Raw genomic sequence first — 20,170 nt, 5'->3', positions numbered from 1 at the left:
TTTTGGGAAGTCACACCTGGGCAGAACCTTCATAGTGAAAGGGAGGACCCTGGGGAGTTTTGTAGAGCAGATGGACCTAGGAGTATAGTTGCACAGTTCTGTGAAAGTGGCGTCACAGGTAGATAGGGTGGTAAAGAAGGCTTTTGGTACATTTGCCTTTATCAGTCAGGGTATTGAGTATAGAAGATGAAACTTTAGAGATACTGCATGGAAACAGGCCCTTTGGCCACTGAGTCCGCGCAGACCAGCGATCACCCCGTACACTAACACTATTCTACACACTAGGGACAATTTACAATTTAGAGAAGGCAATTAACCCACAACTGTTTCTGTGCTATGACTTCAGAGCATCTGCTGGCAGTATTGCATGTGCAAAGCTATGGGAAGACGATGGGAGAAGATTAAAGTCCTTTAATACAGCTGTTATATTATATGGCTCTTGGGTTCTTTGAAAGAGGAATGCATTATAAATGCAAGGAGTTAAGTCTAATCTGTTATGAAAGACAGATTTGGTTTCAATTAAATTCTGGTGTTTAAGTCTGGACATCAGCTTACTGAAAAGAAGATAAAGTTCTGAAATGGGTGCAGAAGAATGTTACCAGTGTGATTCCAGTTATGTGGAGGCACTGGAGAAGCTGTGTTTGTTCTTATTGTAGTATTTTTTAATTTGACAACCATAGGGTACAAAGAGAAAGTAAATGGCAATTGTATGTACAGTAAAGTGTTCTGATCTGAAATGTACTGGTGAAGCTCATGCCTGATCCCAAGGGACTGCTGATGAAAGAGACAATGTGATTCAAATGCAGTGGAAGCAGATTCACAGAATTACATGAAAATGGACAGGGCAGAGCAGACCATTTGGGCCAACATATCTCTCCTCTTGTTTGTGCTGCACATGTGCATCCTCCCGCTGTTTTACCCAGTTTAGTATCCTTCCATTGCTATTTCCAACAACTGTGTTTATCTAGTTTCTGTTCAGACTGCTATCAACTATCAAGCTAATATTGATTTTCTTATTTGATAAACTGAGAATTGGGACTTTTTAGAGGATTTGACAACATAATTTGCTTGAAATAACTTAAACACTTATTATAGTGGGGAGTGTTTGATCTAGCCATAACTCCACTGATTTTAAAACATTCATGCTTAATATATTACAAATTTAGTAGTTAAAATGCGAATAACAATGCAAACTACAATATAACTTGGTATTGTCTAATGATCGCATTATTTTCTACCAGTTCTCTTTCGAGATCATATTAAATTAAAGCTTTTGGCTTTGGTGTCATAAGCTACCTACCAACGTGTCCAAATAAAGATTCTCATTGGCTGATTAAAATCACTCCCACTCTACCTCATCACCACTCACCAGTGAGAATTTAATACGTAGAACACTATTTCCAAGGCTTCTGGATAACCAATGAAAACAGTTCTCCCACAGCACATGTTGCAGATGGAGGGTTTTGCCATGATCTGCTTACAGCTCTCTGTTATTATAATTTCATCTCCAGACTTTGCTTTCCTGCTCCATTTATACATCTAGACCCTGGCGTGCTACTGAACAAGTAGAGTAAAGACCTCAGAGAAACAAGGAACTACATATGCTGGTTTTCCAAAACAAAACAAAGTGCTGGAGTAATTCATCAAGTCAGGCAGCATCTCTAGAAGACATGAATAGGTAACGATTCACGTCAGGACTGAAGAAGAGTCTCGATTTGAAATGTCACCTATCCACGTTCTCCATAGATGCTATGTGACCCATTGAGTTGCTTTGTACTTTGCTTGTTTTTATTTGAGTAAAGTCCACACTTGGCATCTCAGCAACTTCTTGAATGTAGGTCATTGTTTAACTATAAGACAGTCATTATTGCAACATCGCTGAGCCACATTGTTCTGTCTTTTGAATGCTTACACATATCATAGAGAAACATGCGGCAACTAAGTCCTCGAGACTGTGTCAGTGGCTCTGGGGCAGGGTGGAAATAAGCATGTAATGAGTTGTGTGTCATATACCTCCGACATAGCTGCATCAATGGTATTTGTCTCCACTGCTCCACGTGATAATGATCTCACATGCCTAATTGCAAGAACAGTCACAAGTCCATGCCTAATTGCAGCAATAGTCACAAGTACATGCTTTTAACTCTGAAACACAACTTGCTCTCACCAGACAAAACGACAGAGCTGTTTATGACATAACTCTGGCGTCCAAAGCTTTTTAATCCTTCAACAAATACTGCGTTCTGTTCAATAATAATAGTTGAAGATAAATATTTGAAGGAGAAAAGATCACAGAGATATTAGGAAAGAGCAAATTGGCTAGCTACTAAAAAAAATAGAAAAAGCATGATGGACCAAATGTTTTGCATCATTCCATGTTTCTCAGTTCAAACAGGGCTGGGAGTCAAACTGGCCAAATTTTAATGTTGCGGCTAAACTGAGTTTGAATGTTGTGTACAATTGAATGAAATGTCCAAAGTAACAAGGTGGCAGCAAATAGAAGTAAACAACACGGGTGAGAGTAGGAGAATAGCCATAATCTTGGCAAACAAGAAAGTGGATTTGGGAAATCAGGCTTTGGAAATGGAGAAGAGCAAAGACAGCTGCCATTAAATCTGAATGGACAGCTCTTCAACGTTGTACCAATAAATCATGGAGGTTGCAACCTGCGGTCTGATCCTCGCCGACCAGCAATCACCCTGTACACTAGCACTATCCTACACACTAGGGACAACTTTACCAAAGCCAATTAACCCACAAACCCGTATGTCTTTGGAGGGTGGGAGTAAACTGGAACAACTGGAGAAAACCCACGAGGTCACAGGGAGAACATACAAACTCTGTATGGACAGTACTCATGGTCCATGTCTTTGGTGCTGTAAGGCAGCAATTCTACCACTGCGCCATTGTGCTGCCCTAAGTTGTTGAATAACAGCCTGACATTTGTGCTCTATTTGTCCAATTGGTCCAGTGCAGAGTGGAGAGCCAGCAAGATCGCATTCCCCATTGATCTAATGTGGCAGTAGACAAATTGTAGAGGGTCCAGGTTCTTGCTAAGATAAGAGTTGATATGCGCCATAACCAACTTCTCAAAGCAGTTCATCAACACAGACAAAAGTGCCATCAGTTGGTAGTCATTGGGGCAGGTCACCTTACTCTTTTTGGGCACCAGTATTATTGATGCTCTTTTAAAGCAGGTTTTAAATCTCAGTGCCCAGTAATGAGAGGTTGAAGATGTCCAGACTATTGGTCCGTGCAGGTTTTAAAAACGCGACCAGGTACACCATCAAGTCCAGATGCCTTCAGAAGGTTCACCCTCCTGAAGGATCTTCTGACGTTGGTATCGTCGACTGAGATCACAATGCTGTTGGGGGCTATGGGGGCATAAAACCATTTGTGGAGTACCTCTGCTGCCCATTCTTACTTTCGACATGTAGCACTTTGTAGCAATCTGCATTTCACCTGGCATTGTCTGTTCTTTTTCCAGCTCATAACGTGATCTGTGTATTTCTCCCTAGAATTAAATTGCCCTTCAGTCCCACTGACAACTGATGTTCCCAAATTAGCCTTGCTGTACCAAGTGTCACAGGGATTTATTTCTTTCTGCAAATACCCCCACCCCAATTTAATATTTTCAACTCTAATCGTAAACACTGAAAACAGTTTGGAGGATTTTTTAGGGTTTTTGGAGAAGCTAAAATTTAATTGGTGGTGGGGTGGGAAACCATGCAGGAATACAGAGAATGCTGAGGGAACCAGGAATGTTAAAAAAAGTCAAGTTGAAAGACTGTGTGTCCTAATCTGTGGAGCTTTCACACCGATGGATAAATTAGTGATTTGTCTGCATCCTCGAGCAATGAAGGAAAGTGGCCTTGGAAATAGCAAATAGATTGATGATCATTTTGTAGTACTACTACTTAAAGAAACAAGGAATGAGGAATTACAACCATTTTGCCTGACATAGGTAGTGGAGAGTATGCTCGAGTCCACCATTAAAGAGGTTAGAGCAAACCATTTGGAAAACAGGGATTGGTCAAAATCATCATGGATTTACAAAATAGAGATCATGCTTGACATATTTACTGGAATCTTTCGATGGAACTAATAGAATTGATGGGAGGGACCAAAAGGTATTTGGTCTTTCAGAAAGCTTTCAACCATGTCCCACAGAAGAGTGTAGCATGCAAAATAAAATCATATAGTGTTGGGAGTAATCTACCACCATCGATAGTGAGCTGGCTGACTGACAAGAAGCAGAGCGTAGAGAAATGGATTCATGGCAGGCAATGACTGGTGGGGTATGGCTGTGTTCAGAGTTTGGATCCCAGCTTTTCACAGCATCTGTTATCAAATTAGACCTAATTACTGGTTGAGAGTTAAACATAATATTTCTAGCAGACAACACAAGTTGAGTGGGAGATGTGAGAATGAGCTAGTGGAAGCTCCACAGTGATCTGGACTGGTTGAGTGGGTGGGCAAGTACATGACAGATGTAGCACCATGTACATAAATGCGAGGTTATCCATTTTTGTAGCAGAAGCAGGAAGGCAGATTATTATCGAGCAAGTGGTTAGGAAGGCAAATAGCATTTTGGTCTTCATTCAATAAGATTGGAGTTTAGAAGTAAGAAAGTGCTGTTATATTTGAACAGCATGATGGTGAGGACACACGCGGAGTACTGTGCTCAGTTTTGCTCCCCTTATTTAAGAAAAGATACACTGGCATTTTAGGCAGACCAAAGGAGATTCAGCAGACTAATTCCTGGGATGTGAGGGTTACCCTATTTCAAGCAACTAAAGAGATTACATCTATATTTTTTGGATTTAGAAGGATGTGTGGTGATCTTGGTGAAACATGTAGGGGGCATGATAGATATCAAGATATTTCTATTGGTGGAAGATCATAAAATAGAGGACACAGTTATAAGACTAGATGATGATCATTTAAATGTGCTGTCGGACTTTGTCTCACTAATGGTACCTAATCTCTGAAATTAATTACCCTTGGGGGCTGTGGATGCTATGTCATTGAGGGTATTTAGAGAGGTATTTTGAAAGACATGGGAATTGAGGGTAAGGAGAACAGGCACATTAGAAGAGAGATCAGTTCTGATCATATTGGATTGTGGGACTGGCATAAGGGGCACTTTGGGCTTTCCCTGTCCATTCCTAATTTCTATGCTTTAGTGTTACACCTCTTCCTATTATTTGGATTTCTGCTGACTGGTTAGCACGCAACAAAAGCTTTTCACTGTACCTCGGTACACGTGACAATAAACTAAACTAAATTACATTTCATAATCCCTAGGTTTAAAGTGATTTTAATTCCAAATTAATGACGAAAAATTTATATAATGGCTTCAAACACAGTAACCAGAGCACTTTGGCCGATATTTCCTGACTTAACTGATCTAAAAAGCATTTAATGGTTTGCACCCTTCAGCACTTCTTAAAAATCCAAATGAAGATTTATCTGGATTCCCAGAGCATTAAGCTTAATTAATAACCTCTTAGGTGGATGGTTGCCAAACGCCTTCTGGAGGTCCAGATGCGGCATGGTTTAAGATTTATCACAGTCTAATTGAGATATCAGTGACTCAAAGATATCATGGAGATTAAATTTATTGAAACTTAATTCAAATTTGTATAAAGTAATACATATGGGAACTAAACATGGGGAACAGAATAATGATATGCATGGTGCATAAATACCTGAATTCTACTTAACTAAATGTCTTCTGAATGTAGAACAAACCAAGGGCGGTGACAGACATGACATGCTAAAGTGGAGCAACATTGAATTAAACTAATGCTGTTCCAATATTAGGTGGGGAATGTTTAGGTGGGGGAATAAGGTGATTCACATGCTTAATCATGTGAATGGTACTCAGGAATGTGCATAGTTCAGTTTAGTTTATTGTCACGTGTACTGGGGTGGAGTGAAAAGATTTTGTTGCGTGCTAACGAGTCAGTGGAAAGACAATACATGATTCAATCGAGCTCTCCACAGTGTCCAGATACATTATAAAGGGAATAATCTGAATAACGTTTAGTGCAGGATTCAGCCAGTAAAGTCCGATCAAAGATAGTCCGAGGATCTCCAATGAGGTAGATAGTAGCTCATGGCTGCTCTCTAGTTGTTGGTAGGATGATTCAGTTGCCTGAGAACAGCTGGGAAGAAACTGTCCCTGAATCTGGAGGTGTGCATTCTCACACTTCCATACCTCTTGCCTGATGGGAGAGGGGAGAAGAGGGAGTGGCCGGGGTGGCGACTCTTCCTTGATTATGCTGATACCTTGCCGAGTAAGCATAAGGTATCAATGGAGTCAATGGAAGGGAGGGTGGTTTGTGTGATGGTCTGGGCTGTGTCCACAATTATCTGCAATTTCTTGCAGTCTTGGATTGAGCTGTTTCCAAACCATGTTATGATGCATCTCAATAAAATGCTTTCAACAGCGCATCTGTAGAAGTTGGTGAGAGTTGTTGGGGTCATGCCAAACTTCTGAAGGAACGTCTTCTAAGGAGGTAGAGGTGTTGGGTGTGCTTTCTTGGCCATTGCTTCAATATTGGAGTTCCAGGCCAGGTAGGAACTTGAAGCTTTCAGCCATTCTTCTTTGGCACTATCAATGCATACCGAGATATATGTACCACTTTGCTTCCTGAAGTCGATCACTATCTCTTTTGTCTTGCTGAGATTGGGAGAAAGGTTGTATCGTCTACACCAGGTTACAAGGTTCTTAATCTCCTTCCTGTACTCTGTCTCACCATTATTTGAAATCTGGCCCACAACGGTTGTGTCGTCTGCGAATTTGTAAATTGAAGATAGATACAAAATGCTGGAGAAACTCAGCGGGCCAGGCAGCATCTCCGGAGAGAAGGAATGGGTGACGATTCGGGTCGAGACCCTTCTTCAGACTTTGAAGAATTTATAAACTGAATTGGATTTGAACTTGGCTGCACAGTCATGAGTGTACAAGGAGTAGAGAAGGCATCCTTGCGGAGCGCCAGTGTTGAGGATTATCATAGAGGATGATTTGTCCCCTATCATCATTGATTGGGGTCTGTTAGTCAGGAAGTCGAGGATCCAGTTGCTGACTCCAAGTTCCGTGAGTTTGGTGATGAGCTTGGATGGGATAATATTATTGACAGCAGAGCTGTAGTCTATGAATAGGAGTCTGACATAGGTGTTTTTCTTATCCAGGTGTTCCAGGGATGAGTGTAGGACCAGGCAGATGGCATCATCGTGGACCTGTTGTGGTGATATGTGAACTGCAGTGGGTCAAGGCTGGATTTAATGCGTTCCACAACTAACCTCTCAGAGCATTTCATGTTGGTGGAAGGTCACTGAACGAAAGTGGTTAAGGCATGAGATCTTGATTTTCTCCTGGTCTGTGCAGTTACTAAGGATGCAGCCAGGGACTCCATCTGGGCCAGTTGCTTTCTGTGGGTTCACCTTCAGGAAGGCTGATCTAACCTCTGCAATAGTGACCCTGGGAACACACTTGTGTCTGAAGGGACGGATATCATTGCCCTGTTTGTTTTCTTCTCAAAGCGAGCATAGAAAGCATTAAGTTCATCAGATAGGACCACACTATCACCAGTGATGTTGCCTGACTTTGCTTTGAAGCCAGTTATAGTATTCAGACTGTGCCACATTCTGTGTGTTTCCGAATAATTATACTGGGACTCAAGTTTGTCCCGGTAGGATCAAATTAATACCATCTGTGGCTATAAAAAAGACACAATGTCCTGGAGTAACTCAACAGGTCAGGCAGCATCCCTGCAGAACATGGATAGGTGATGTTTCAGGTGAGGACACTTCTTCAGATCTGACCCAAAACATCACCTTTCCATGTTCTCCGCAGATGTTGTTTGACTCGCAGTGCTATTCCAGCACTTTGTGTCTTTTTTTGTAAACCAGTATCTGCAGATCCTTGTTTCTACCATCTGTGGTAATGTGTTTTAGATGTATTGATCTATTGAATGGGGCGAATATGTTCCCATATTTCTATTCTACATGGCTGTAAACTGACAGTAAACTAGCAATAAGAATTCATTATTCTTCATGTTAATTTTCTTTGCATTCTGTAACAACTACAACAACAAAAAGTGTTGGAAGCGGCCAATAGGTCAGGCAACGTCTGTGGAACAAGAAATAAAATGAATGTTTCAGGTCACTGAGCCTTCATCAGAACAAACAAGTAGTTTTATGTTGCAGTGAGGGAGAGGGCAGTGAGAGCAAAGGGAATGTCTGCAACAGGGTGTACACCATAATTGTTATGGTAACCAATACTTAAACTCTGGCAGCAATAGCCAGGAGGGTAAGTAACTAGGAAACTGTAATTAAGTTATCCAATAAAAATTAAAGCTGGTTACCTGAAAAATGTTAAATTTAATTAGGAGTCCCAAGACTGGAGTTTGTAAGAATAAGGGATGATCTTATTGCAACATACACGACCCACTGAAACATGATAGGGCAGAATCTCTGATGTTTTCACAAGTTGGAGTGTCTCAAACCAGGGGATATAGTTTCGAAATAAGGGCCAAGCATTTAAAACGGAGGTATCTAGTCATTTCTTCTCACAGGGGGTAGTGAATCTTTAGAACTCCACCCAGAGAGTTGTCGAGGCTAGCACGACAGAAGCATTTAAAATAGAGACAAGTTAATTTTGAAAGGTTTGAAGGTTTGAGAGGTTTGGGATCTGGCACAAAGGAGTTGAAATGCCAGCCATTATAATTTTAAACGGCAGAGAAGCTTGTGGGGTCATTGACATGTGCTTATTCTTATCTGCTTGTATTCTTGCGTGATCTATGTTTGGAGAGAGGAGAGGGGTGGATGTGAGGAATATCTTCTTGGGACCCTACCCAGCATGGTGAAAGACATGCCAGACAAGGAAAAAGGAAAACATTTCAAAGGCACTGGTGTGGATAGGCTCATTATCAAACAGATATAACAGAGATGGAGAAAATGGGATAATGTATTAGAGTTTGTCTGGAAGCCGGATAGAAGGAGGTGTATTTAACATACTGGGACTTATAATGGATATTGGTAGTTGTGTCCCCAGAGATGGCAATGATGTTGTCAAGAAAGGGAAGGGAACTACTTCTCCAACTTTCTATGTTAATATCACCATTTACCAACAAGTTCAAGCCCATTAAGTGTATTACTGCCATTTGAGGCAGAAAAGTAATAAGCGAGTGTGACTTCCCTTTACTTCGAGGCAGTGTTTAACCAGATGTGACATTAAGGAATCTGGTAAACAAAAGTCTAATGATATCACACATAAATACTGCCATTCTTGGTTGTTCTTTGCACATAGGAAAATAGTTGGAGGTCAATCACTCCTTTCCCAGAACATCACTGCAGGAGTTCCACATGGCAGTGTCCCAACTTCTCCTGTTTCATCACCAACCTTCTTTCCTTCATTATGCCAGTAATAGGGTATTGGTGATGTTTCAATTCCATTCACAACTCCTCAGCAAACAGACTAGTCCATAACTGTGTGCAGTAAGAGCTAAACAACATTCAGGCATGGGTCAAATAACACTTGCACCTAAAAGTATTAGGCAATGATCATCCTCAACATGAGACAATCTAACCACCTTCTCTTGACCTTCAACACCCAGCCTTAACCTTTAAAGGGCATTACCACTGCCAAATCCCCATCATCAACACACTGGGGATCACCAGTGAGCTGAAACTCAACTGGTGCAGCCACAAAAAAACCGTGGCAACGGTAACAGGTCAGAACCTAGGAGTTGTGTGGCAAGTGATTTACCACTTGGGACCCAAGGACTTTTCACCAACCACAGGCCATGTCAGAAGCATAATAGAAAACTCTCCATTTGCCTGAATGGAGGCTACAACTCTCAAGATGCTCAACACCACCCAAGGAAAACCATCGCACTTGATCAATATCCCATCAACCATTTGTTTCCTCCAATGGTTGAGGTTAGTATCTTCTGTGATTGCCCACCAAGGTATTCTTACACCTCCTCCCAAATGTGCTATCTCTACCACCAAGGATAAGGGCAGTGGTATATGGGAACAACATCACCTGCAGGTTCTCCTTAAAATGACGCACCAACATGCATCATTGGGGGTTGCGTCCATCAGCAGCCTGCGTGTGTTGAGCAGACCAGCAAACAGCGCAGCACGTCATTTTCGACTACACTGTCCTCCGACCCCCTGGTGGAGGGGTAGACCTCATGGCCCTCGACAACAGCATATTGCACTGGCTACAGCGCCTGGAGGGCATTACAAAATTCTGCCTCAAACGCAAGAAGAAGGAGAAGCACCATCATCGCCCTTCAATGTGACCTGGTCTAAAGGAGATGCAAGGAACTGTAAATGCTGGTTTATACACAAAAAGACAAAGTGTTGGGATAGCTCAACGAGTCATGCAGAGACACTGGAAAACCGTCCCAACCTGAAATGCCACCTATCCATGTTTGCTAAAGATATTGCCTGACCAGCTGAGTTACTCCAGCACTTTGTGTCTAGACTTGGTTTTAATCCTGGTACTCCCGACTGAATAGAACGGTGGGAGCACCTTCATCAGAAGGACAGTAATGTCATGGCCAATTGGGGAAGGGCGATAAATGCCAACCTTGCCAGAGGCACAAGAAAATTAATATATTAAATAATGACATCACTGTTTTTATAGTGAAGCTCAGGAGTTAAGAAAAGACCCAAAGCACAGGATGCCAAATGGAAAAACAAGCAAGGAAAGTTGATATCAGTTAAGAAAATTTGTGATGTTCATAGCACTTGGGTCTTTGAAATTTAACAGACTTTTAATAACACTTTTAATAACACATGGTGAAGAGTACATTGAAGAAGTGAGGGATTTTGATAGTTTGGTGTCTGTAGAAAGAATGAGTTAGATTAAATGTTTATTCTTGTTGAAAGTCATATCAATTGCATACCTGACATATTGCTTGGCGTTACGGGTCAGTGGTCATTGTGTTGCTGGCATTCATCACACCACCTGTAAAATATAAAAATGATAATGAATATCGTATAATGAAATAATTAAAGGAAAACATATATATAATATAAGAATGAAAAGAAAAACAAAATGCACAACAATGCAGGCAATTTGTATTCAAGGAAATTGGACTAGTCTTCAATGGAAGAAAAACTGAGCTGATTATCTGAAGGATTTCACTGTTATTAATGAAAAAGAAATTAAATGTAATATTATTCACAACTGATAATACATGGTTTTCTATGGTTTATGCCTACTGCCACATTAGAGATATGTATTTATGACAACACAGACAGTTAATGGGCATTATCCATAACTGAAATAAATATTAATAATAAATGGGTGATCTCATTGAAAGGTAGTAACTAAATAATCGCAATACTAATCTGTAGGCACTCCAAGAAGTAGGCTTGTTTGGAAAGGGCTGGGTATTAAAGGAAAGGATACTGCTGAATATCTCCAATGCTGAAGGATATGAATTCCAGTAACAATAGTAATTGTGAAAACTGATCCTCTGTCCATGTAAGTCAACACTAAAGAATAAAGTTAAAGAGTGGGTAATATGGATTTTGGCAGAGGATAGCGGGATCTCAAGTTAACGACTTAGTTGTGCCAGATCTCAGAAATGAGAACCAGATCGAGAAAACAAATGGACCAAAAAGTGGGGCTACAATGATGCAATTTGAGAATGTGTTGCTCTGGAAAAGGGCAGTCTAAAAATAAGAGGGCATAGGTTTTATGGTAGAGGGGAAATGTTTAAAGGAGTTATGAGGGGTAAATTTTACACACAAAAAGAGTAGTTGGTATCTGGAATGAGTTACAGAGGAGTTGGTAGAGGCAGGAACAGTTACAAAATTTAAGAGACATCAGTATAGGTAACTGAATAACCAGGGCAGGAGCGATGTGGAAATAATGCACACACGTGGATTATGATAGAAAGGCAAGATGGTCTACATATATGTAGCAGGCTGAAGGGCCTATTTCTATGCTATATTTCTATGATTATGGCATTACATCCTGTCTTGAATGATTCAAGAATGAGCCAGCATGGACCAATTAACTAGAGTTATTGTTCAACCCCTTTTAGTATGGTCTGAGATCTCCACCGTGTTTTAAAAGGACATTCATAATCGGTGTCCAAGAGGACCAAAGTGACATCACTCAATGAATACCATTGTTTTGAAACATTTCTTATGAAACAAATCAACTCCTGCCTCAGAATTGACCTTGGACTCACTTCAATTCATCAACAGCCATAACAGATCGACAGCGGATACAATCTCACTGGCTTCCCACTCTGCACTGGACTACTTGTACATCAGGAACAACCTATTGTTCATTGACTATAACTTGATGTTCAACATCTTCATCCCATCCAAACACATCTAATTCAGGAAATCTGGTCTTTGTTTTTTTAGTTGTTTTTTTTAGATTTAGAGATACAGCGCAGAAATAGGCCCTTCAGCCCACCGGGTCTACGCCGCCCAGCCATCCCTGCACACTAACACTACCCTACACCCACTAGGGACAATTTTTACATTTGCCCAGCCAATTAACCTACATACCTGTACGTCTTTGGAGTGTGGGAGGAAACCGAAGATCTCGGAGAAAACCCACGCAGGTCACGGGGAGAACGTACAAACTCCGTACAGACGGCGCCCGTAGTCAGGATCGAACCTGAGTCTCCGGCGCTGCATTCGCTGTAAGGCAGCAACTCTACCGTTGCGCCACCGTGCCGCCCTTCCTATGTAACTAGATCCTTGGCCACCTCATTGGCAGACAGCAATCAGTACGGATTGGCAACAACACATCTTCCATGCTGACCCAGCAAAGCCACCTCACAGCTGCGTGTTCACTTCCCTGATCTACTTTCTCTACACCCATTACTGTGTACATAGATACATATCCGATACCGTCAATACATTAGCTGACAATACCACCGTCGATGGACGAATAATGGGGAACAACGTGTTACGGTACTGGAGGGAGTTCGATATTCTGGATGTTTGATGCCAGAACGCGAGTAAAAGTGTTTAATTGTCATATGTATCTAAACAGAACCATGAAATTCTTACTTGCAGCAGAACAGGTTGGTAAACATAGTACAAAAAGAAAACCTAACAATCTAAAAAAAGTTTGTTAAATAAAAAACCCAAAATAGTGCAAAACAAAACAAAGCCCTAAGTGCAACCAAAACTGTTTTATAGCTTGGAGTTTAGTTGGAGTTCATTGTGTTCAATAACCTGATGGTTGTTGGGAAGAAGCTGTTCTTGAACCGGGAGGTCATGGTTTTCAGACTCCTATACCTTCTTCCAGATGGCAGGAGTGAAATTTGAGAATGGCTAGGGAGGTGTGGGTCTTTGATGATGTTGCCTGCCTTTTTGAGGCAGCACCCTGTACAGATCCCTCACTGGTGTGATCAGTACCTGTGATGGACTGGGCAGTGTCCATCGCTTTTTATAATCTCCTTCATTTCTGGGTATTCGAGTTGCTGAATCAGGCCGTGATGCAACCAGTCAATATGCTCTCTACCGTACACCTGTAGAAGTTCAAGGGAACATTCGTCAACATACGAATGAATCGCCTCAATCTTCTTAGGAAGTAGAGGCATTGATGGGCTTTCTTTATGGTTGCATCAATGTGCAGGATCCAGGACAAATCTTTAGAGGTACGTACATACGCCTAAGAGCTTGAATTGTTGACTTTCTCCACCACCGATCCATCGATGAAGACAGGTTTGTGGATCCTCGGCCTTCCTCTTCTGAAGTCACCAAACAGCTACTTGGTTTTACTGATGGCGAGTGCAAGATTATAGTTCTGGCACCAACCAGCCAGATAATCGATCTCCATCCTCTACTCTGACTCATCATTATCCGTAATTTGTCCAACAACGGTAGTGTCATCGAATGAATTTAAAGATTTGGAACACTGTCTGGCTACACAGCCACGAGGTGCTCCTGAGCAAATGGTTATCGAGGAGAAAATATTGTTGCCAATTCATACCACTGATGCTGCTTGGGCATGTACTCCACAACATAACGCTAAGGGTCTGAGAATCGGTCCAGGCCTGAAACATCACCTATCTATGTCTTCCTGAGGTGTTGCCTGATACACTGAATTACTCCAGTACTTTATGTTTGAATTTTTTGGAAGATGCACCTGTGATCCAATGAGTGGAGTTTGATGTCGCTTTTGATATGAGATACACTACAACTGCTTCCTATTTCCAGCATGATTCAGAACTACTGTTTCAGTTTCATGGAGAGGCAACACTGATTCAAACAGACCCTTCAATAAATCTTAAGCAACTCCACAGAAAATTTCCTTTATTCTAATTGCCAGTAATCGGTGGCACTCAGTGTCGAAATTCAATTGCTTGCATCAACATATTTGAAGTTTGCAAAAATATATAATGTTACTTTTGTATTTTAAATATTAACTGAACTTTTGCGAACTGTCAAATTCAATAGATTGAATTGCATTACCTAAAACATAATTTTACAAATTTCTTTATTTAAGAAAACAATTTAACATGATATCAGCTACTTGCTCCACTAAAACTGAGTGATGAAATGCAACAACAGTGAATTAATCCATTCAACCAATAAAGTGTTGCCCAAGTCAACATCTATGGGCTTTAAAATCACATTTGAAGGAACAATCACAGGATGGATCTACAGTGACACCTTGTGGTTATATTAAAGTAAATAACAATAAAAGTAAAAACAGTGACTAGAAACATCAAACTGGAAAATGCAGTAATTTATTTGGACGTAAGCATTGGTGAATTTAAAATATTTGAAAATAATAATGACTTGGAATAATCTACAATGATAATATGCACAATCATACGGCGTGGAAACAGGGCCTTCGGCCCACAACATGCCCCATCTACACTAGTCCCATTTGCCATAACTTGGGCCATATCTTTTTGTATTATGACGTTCTCAGTCAATATTGGGAAAGTTTAAATCCCCCAGTACGACAACCTTATTAGTCCCACAGCTGCCTGCATTAGCACATGGTGCAGGAAGCAATCCGGAGATCACTACACTGGAGTTCCTGCTTTTCAGCCTTTTACCTAACTCCCTATACTCATATTGCAGAACCACATTCCTTTTCCTACCTTCGCCATCTGTGCCGACATGCTTTCCAGCTGCTCCCACTCCCCCTTGAGGATGTCATGTGGTTGCTATAAGGCATCCTGGACCCTGGCACCAGGGAGGCAGCGCAACATGTTGGAGTCCTGACAGCTGCTGCAGAATCTCCTGTCTGCACCCCCTAACCAAATAGTCGTCTACCACTATGCTGCTGCCTGACGTCACCCTTCCTTGCTGAGCCTCAGTGCCAAGGCTGCTATCACAGCCCTGCCTTCCACTGCTGCTCAACCTTGATGTGTTGACTCCCCCTGACAGCACCCAAAGGGGTGTACCTGTTTTGAAGGGGGATGATGGCCACAAGGGTTACCTGCAATGTATGTCTAATCCCCTTCCTCGTGCTCACCTACGTTCTCTCATCCTGGACCTTCGGGGTAACAACCTTGCTATACATCCTGTCCAAGAAGCTCTCATTTTTCCAGATGGTCTCAAATACATCCAGCTGCTGCTCCAGTTCCCTGAAGTGGTCCTTAAGGAGTTGCACCTGGACACACCCCACCAGAGTAGCAGCAGTTTGCCTAACTTCCCACATTTTGCAGCAGGATCATCGTACCAACTTACCTGCCATCACCACTGCACTGAACCAAGGAGGAGCGAGAAATACATAACAGGGCAGTGGTGGTTTGATTGAATTATTTTCAAAAGGGGTGTCCGATATACAGACTGATAAAACACTTGGAGGCATTCCACATGCAAATAAATACTCCAGAGGGCAGACAATGACTACAAACGGAGCAGGGCAGATGGGTGGAGTTGAAAAGCCTGATTGCAGGAAAGATGCAAAATAGCATTAAGTGAACATCAGAGAAAGGAAGGCACAAGAAACTGCAGATGCCAGAATCATGAGTAAAAAACAAAATGCTGGAGGAACTTAGTGTGTCAATAGACAATAGACAATAGGTGCAGGAGGAGGCTATTCGGCCCTTCGAGCCAGCACCGCCATTCAATGTGATCATGGCTGATCATTCTCAATCAGTACCCCGTTCCTGCCTTCTCCCCATACCCCCTGACTCCGCTATCCTTAAGAGCTCTATCTAGCTCTCTCTTGAATGCATTCAGAGAATTGGCCTCCACTGCCTTCTGAGGCAGAGAATTCCAGATTCACAACTCTCTGACTGAAAAAGTTTTTCCTCATCTCAGTTCTAAATGGCCTACCCCTTATTCTGTGGCCCCTTGTTCTGGACTCCCCCAACATTGGGAACATGTTTCCTGCCTCTAATGTGTCCAACCCCTTAATAATCTTATACGTTTCGATAAGGCAGCATCTGTGGAGGAAAATGGACAGATGATGTTTTGGGTTGAGACCCTTCTTCAGGGCTGTCAGTCTAGCTGCATTACACTTGGACAGATCTGCTATAGAATCCCAGACATGAGAGGAGGAGTTGGCATGATCGTGGATCTTAACTATATGATGACCTTAAAAATGTGAGATTTCAAATCTCTGCAAAATGCTTCACAATGTTTGAGAAACCAGGGAGAAAGCCATTAACTTTCTACTTGTGCCCAGAGAACTAATTATCCACCTTCCCCAACCATCACCTGCCCCCTCTTTTTACTCGAAGACAGACACCAAAAGCTGGATTAACTCAACAGGTTAGGCAGCATCTCTGGAGACAAGGAATAGGTGATGTTTTGGGTCGAGACCCTACTTCAGATTGAGAGTCAGGGGAAAGGGGAACAAGAGATATAGTTAGGAGAAATTAATGGAAAATCTGCAAAAAGCAACGATAATCAAGGAAATGTGGGGCCCATATTAGGACATTGATGGGTGTGGGAGAGGTGTTAATGAGTAAACAGAGGGAGTCAACAGGACGATGTTAAAACTAGTACGACGATGACTGGTGGGGAAGGGATGGAGCGAGGGATTGCCAGGATATTGCTCGAGGATTCATACCGCTGGATTGTAAGCTGCCCACTCTCTCCTTATCTGGTGGTTACGATATGATGTGATAGAACTTTATTTATCCCAGGAGGGAACCTGATCTGCCAACACTAGATACATGAAAGATTAAATTAAAGTGACGAGTAGAAAGGGGGATGTGCAGATTGGGGAGACAGTCTCAGTCTACTCCACGACAGAAGGGGAAGGATTTGTGCAGTTTGATAGCCACAGGGAAGAAGGATCTCCTGTGGCATTCTGTCCTGCATCTTGATGCAACCAGTCTGTTGCTGAAGGTATTCCTCAGGTTGACCAGTGTGTCATGGAGGGGGTAAGCTGTATTGTCCAGGATGCTCCGCAGTTTGAGGAGCATCCTCCTCTCCAAGGTCACCTCCCATGAGTCCAACTCTTCCCTCTTCAGGACGGAGCCAACCTTCCTGATGAGTTTCTTGATTCTATTGCCGTCCGCAGCCTTCGCCCTGCTGCCCCAGCACATGGCAGCGAAGAAGATGGCACTGGCTACCAACGATTGGTGGAACATCTGCAACATCTTACTGCATATGTTGAAGGAGCGGAGCCTTCTCAACAAGTACAGCCGATTCTGTCCCTTCTTGTACAGGGCCTCAGCATTCCTGGACAAGTCCAGTTTACTGTCCAGGTACACTCCAAGGTATTTGTACTCTCTGGTAAACTGCACATCTACACCAGGCAGGATGTCTTCCACATCACAGGAACCCTCTCCAGGCTCAGGCTCCGGTTGTAGATATGCTGGAGTACTCCACACAACTGGCTGGCACACGCCTTGAGTACCCTAGGGCTGACACCATCAGAACCCGTGGCTTTGCCTGGGCGGAGTCTGCTCAGCTCCTTCCTCACCTGCTCAGCCTTGATGGTCAGGCGTAACAAACAAAGGGCAGAGGGAGTGAACCAGGGGGATTGAGGGGGAGAGTCTATCGGGGAGCAGGGGGGAGGGTGGCAGAGGCCCCACCATCAAATCTATAAAAAAAGCAGGTTTAGCTCATTGGCCCAGTCCTGATTGCTTTCCCTCCCCAGGCCACTGGTCTTCTTGTAGCCTGTGATGTTCTTCATACCGCTCTACACATCCCTCATGTTGTTCTGCTGAAGTTTCAGCTCCAGCTTCCTCCTCTAGTTGTTCTTGTCCTGTCTCAGCCTCACCTTCAGGTCTTTCTGCACCCGTTTCACCTCCTCCTGAAGGCCCTCTTCTTCCGGTTGAGAAGCGCCTTTATGTCACTGGTGACCCAGGGCTTGTTGTTGGGGAAACGGTGTACAGTCTCCTCAGGAACAATGTTATCCACACATAACTTTATGTAGCTGGTAACACAGTCCATAAGTTCATCAATGTCCTCTCCATGGGGGCTAAAGAGTACGTCCCAGTCTGTAACCTCAAAACAGCCCTGAAGAACACCATAGGCCTCCTGTGACCACCTCCTCACTGACTTTGTGGTCACAGGTAGCCTCTGGACCATTGGCTGATACCTGGGTAGGAGATGAACCAGGTTGTGGTTGGATACAACCTGGTTGTGGTTGGATACAACCTGGTTGTATCCATTATGATGGTTGCCACCCATCATCCACCAACCTCTGTCTCCCAGCTCCACTCCTTTCCCTCCAGCTCCCAGTCCCATCTGTCCATCATACCCCTCCTCACCTAGTTCCACCCATCTCCTGTCACCCTCTGTCTCACCTGTACCTCTCACTTTATACTGATTACATCCTCTCTACACTCTCAGATGCAGTATCTCGATCCAAATGACCTTTGCCTCCACAGATGCTGCCTGACCCATTGCGTTGGCTTTTGCTACTGATTACAGCATCTGCAGTCTCCTGTGTCTCGTGGATGATGTTATTAATGTAGCAACACTATTAACACCAACGATCCACACAAAACTGTTCATCTGCTGTCTACATTAAACTCGCCAAATATAAAAGTCAGTGCAATCAGCCTCAGAAAATCAGTATCTCAATTGATGTACATTGTAAATGGCAGATGGTAATCAATGGGTGCTGATATACTCACGCAGTCAACAGCTGTATGATTGCTGATTACGCATATCACAACTTCACTGGCAATGTCAAAAGTATGTTCTCCAAGGATGCTGCCTGACCTGCTGAGTTACCCTAGCAACCTGTGTCTTTTCGCTTGTAAACTTGCATCTGCAGACAGTTCCTTGTGAGCCATTAAATAGTTCATTCAGTATTTATAATGAACACTCAGTACAATATTCCTCAGAATTTATATCTCAGATCAACTTCAATATTCCTCTCTTTTGCCCCCATGTTTTCCTTACCTCCAACTAATTTTGTTATTAAAATAAGTTAAAGAGACAAGAAAAAATCCAGAATGGGTTTCAGTGAAATATTTCTGAATATAGGAATTTATAACAGTCTTCAATGTTCTAATGAAAATATCTGTATATGCATGTCAGGTGAGAAAAATAAGTCTCAGAAAAATATTGTACTCCTTCCAATACTTGGTTGCAACAGAATCCAGTGCAAAATCACACCATGAACTCTCTGGGATTAGTGTGGAGAAATCACAAGGAAAGAGACCAAGTAAGTTTAAAAAAAGAAGCTACAATCTAAAAAGTTTCACATATGATGCTAAAGTTAGAATAGCGTTTAGCTGGAGTGTGCCAAGAAAAACATTCAACATGGATGGAAATCCAACAATACTATTGCATTTTCCACATCTGGACACAAAATGCTGGAATAATTGGGTTCAATCCCGACTACCCAGGTTCAATCCTGACTACAGGTGCTGTCTGTACGGAGTTTGTATGTTCTCCCCGTGACCACGTGGGTTTTCTCACAGTTCTTCGGTTTCCTCCCACACTCCAAAGACGTACAGGTTTGTAGATTAATTGGCTTGGTATAAGTGTAAATTGTCAGTGTGTGTAGGATAGTGTTAATGTGCGGGGATCGCTGGTCGGTGTGGACTCGGTGGGCCAAAGGGCCTGTTTCCATGCTGTATCTCTAAACTAAAAAATCTAAATTAAAAATTGAGCGGCTCAGGCAGCACCTCTGGCGAATATGGATCAGTAACATTTCAGATAGGGACACGTCTTCAGTCTGGTTCAGCCTTAATCAGTCTGAAGAGGTGTCCCAACCCAAACCGTCACGTAT

At 42.5% G+C, this 20,170-nt stretch overlaps 1 protein-coding gene across 9 annotated transcripts in view; it reads right to left on the bottom strand.

The window, feature by feature from the left end:
• Positions 1 to 20,170, bottom strand: part of thrb (thyroid hormone receptor beta) — a 137,120-nt gene that overhangs the window by 46,635 nt on the left and 70,315 nt on the right. For all 9 annotated transcript variants that reach the window (XM_078421097.1, XM_078421065.1, XM_078421135.1 and 6 more), the window contains one exon: positions 10,929 to 10,990. In XM_078421097.1, the coding sequence (XP_078277223.1) occupies positions 10,929 to 10,935 (7 nt within the window). In that variant the 5' untranslated portion in view covers positions 10,936 to 10,990. The remainder of the gene's footprint in view (positions 1 to 10,928; positions 10,991 to 20,170) is intronic.

The sequence above is a fragment of the Rhinoraja longicauda genome, chromosome 2, assembly GCF_053455715.1.
Source record: "Rhinoraja longicauda isolate Sanriku21f chromosome 2, sRhiLon1.1, whole genome shotgun sequence".
NCBI classification, from domain to species: domain Eukaryota; kingdom Metazoa; phylum Chordata; class Chondrichthyes; order Rajiformes; family Arhynchobatidae; genus Rhinoraja; species Rhinoraja longicauda.
The sequence above is the reverse complement of the archived record's forward strand: the minus strand, read 5'-3'. Positions and strand labels throughout refer to the sequence as shown.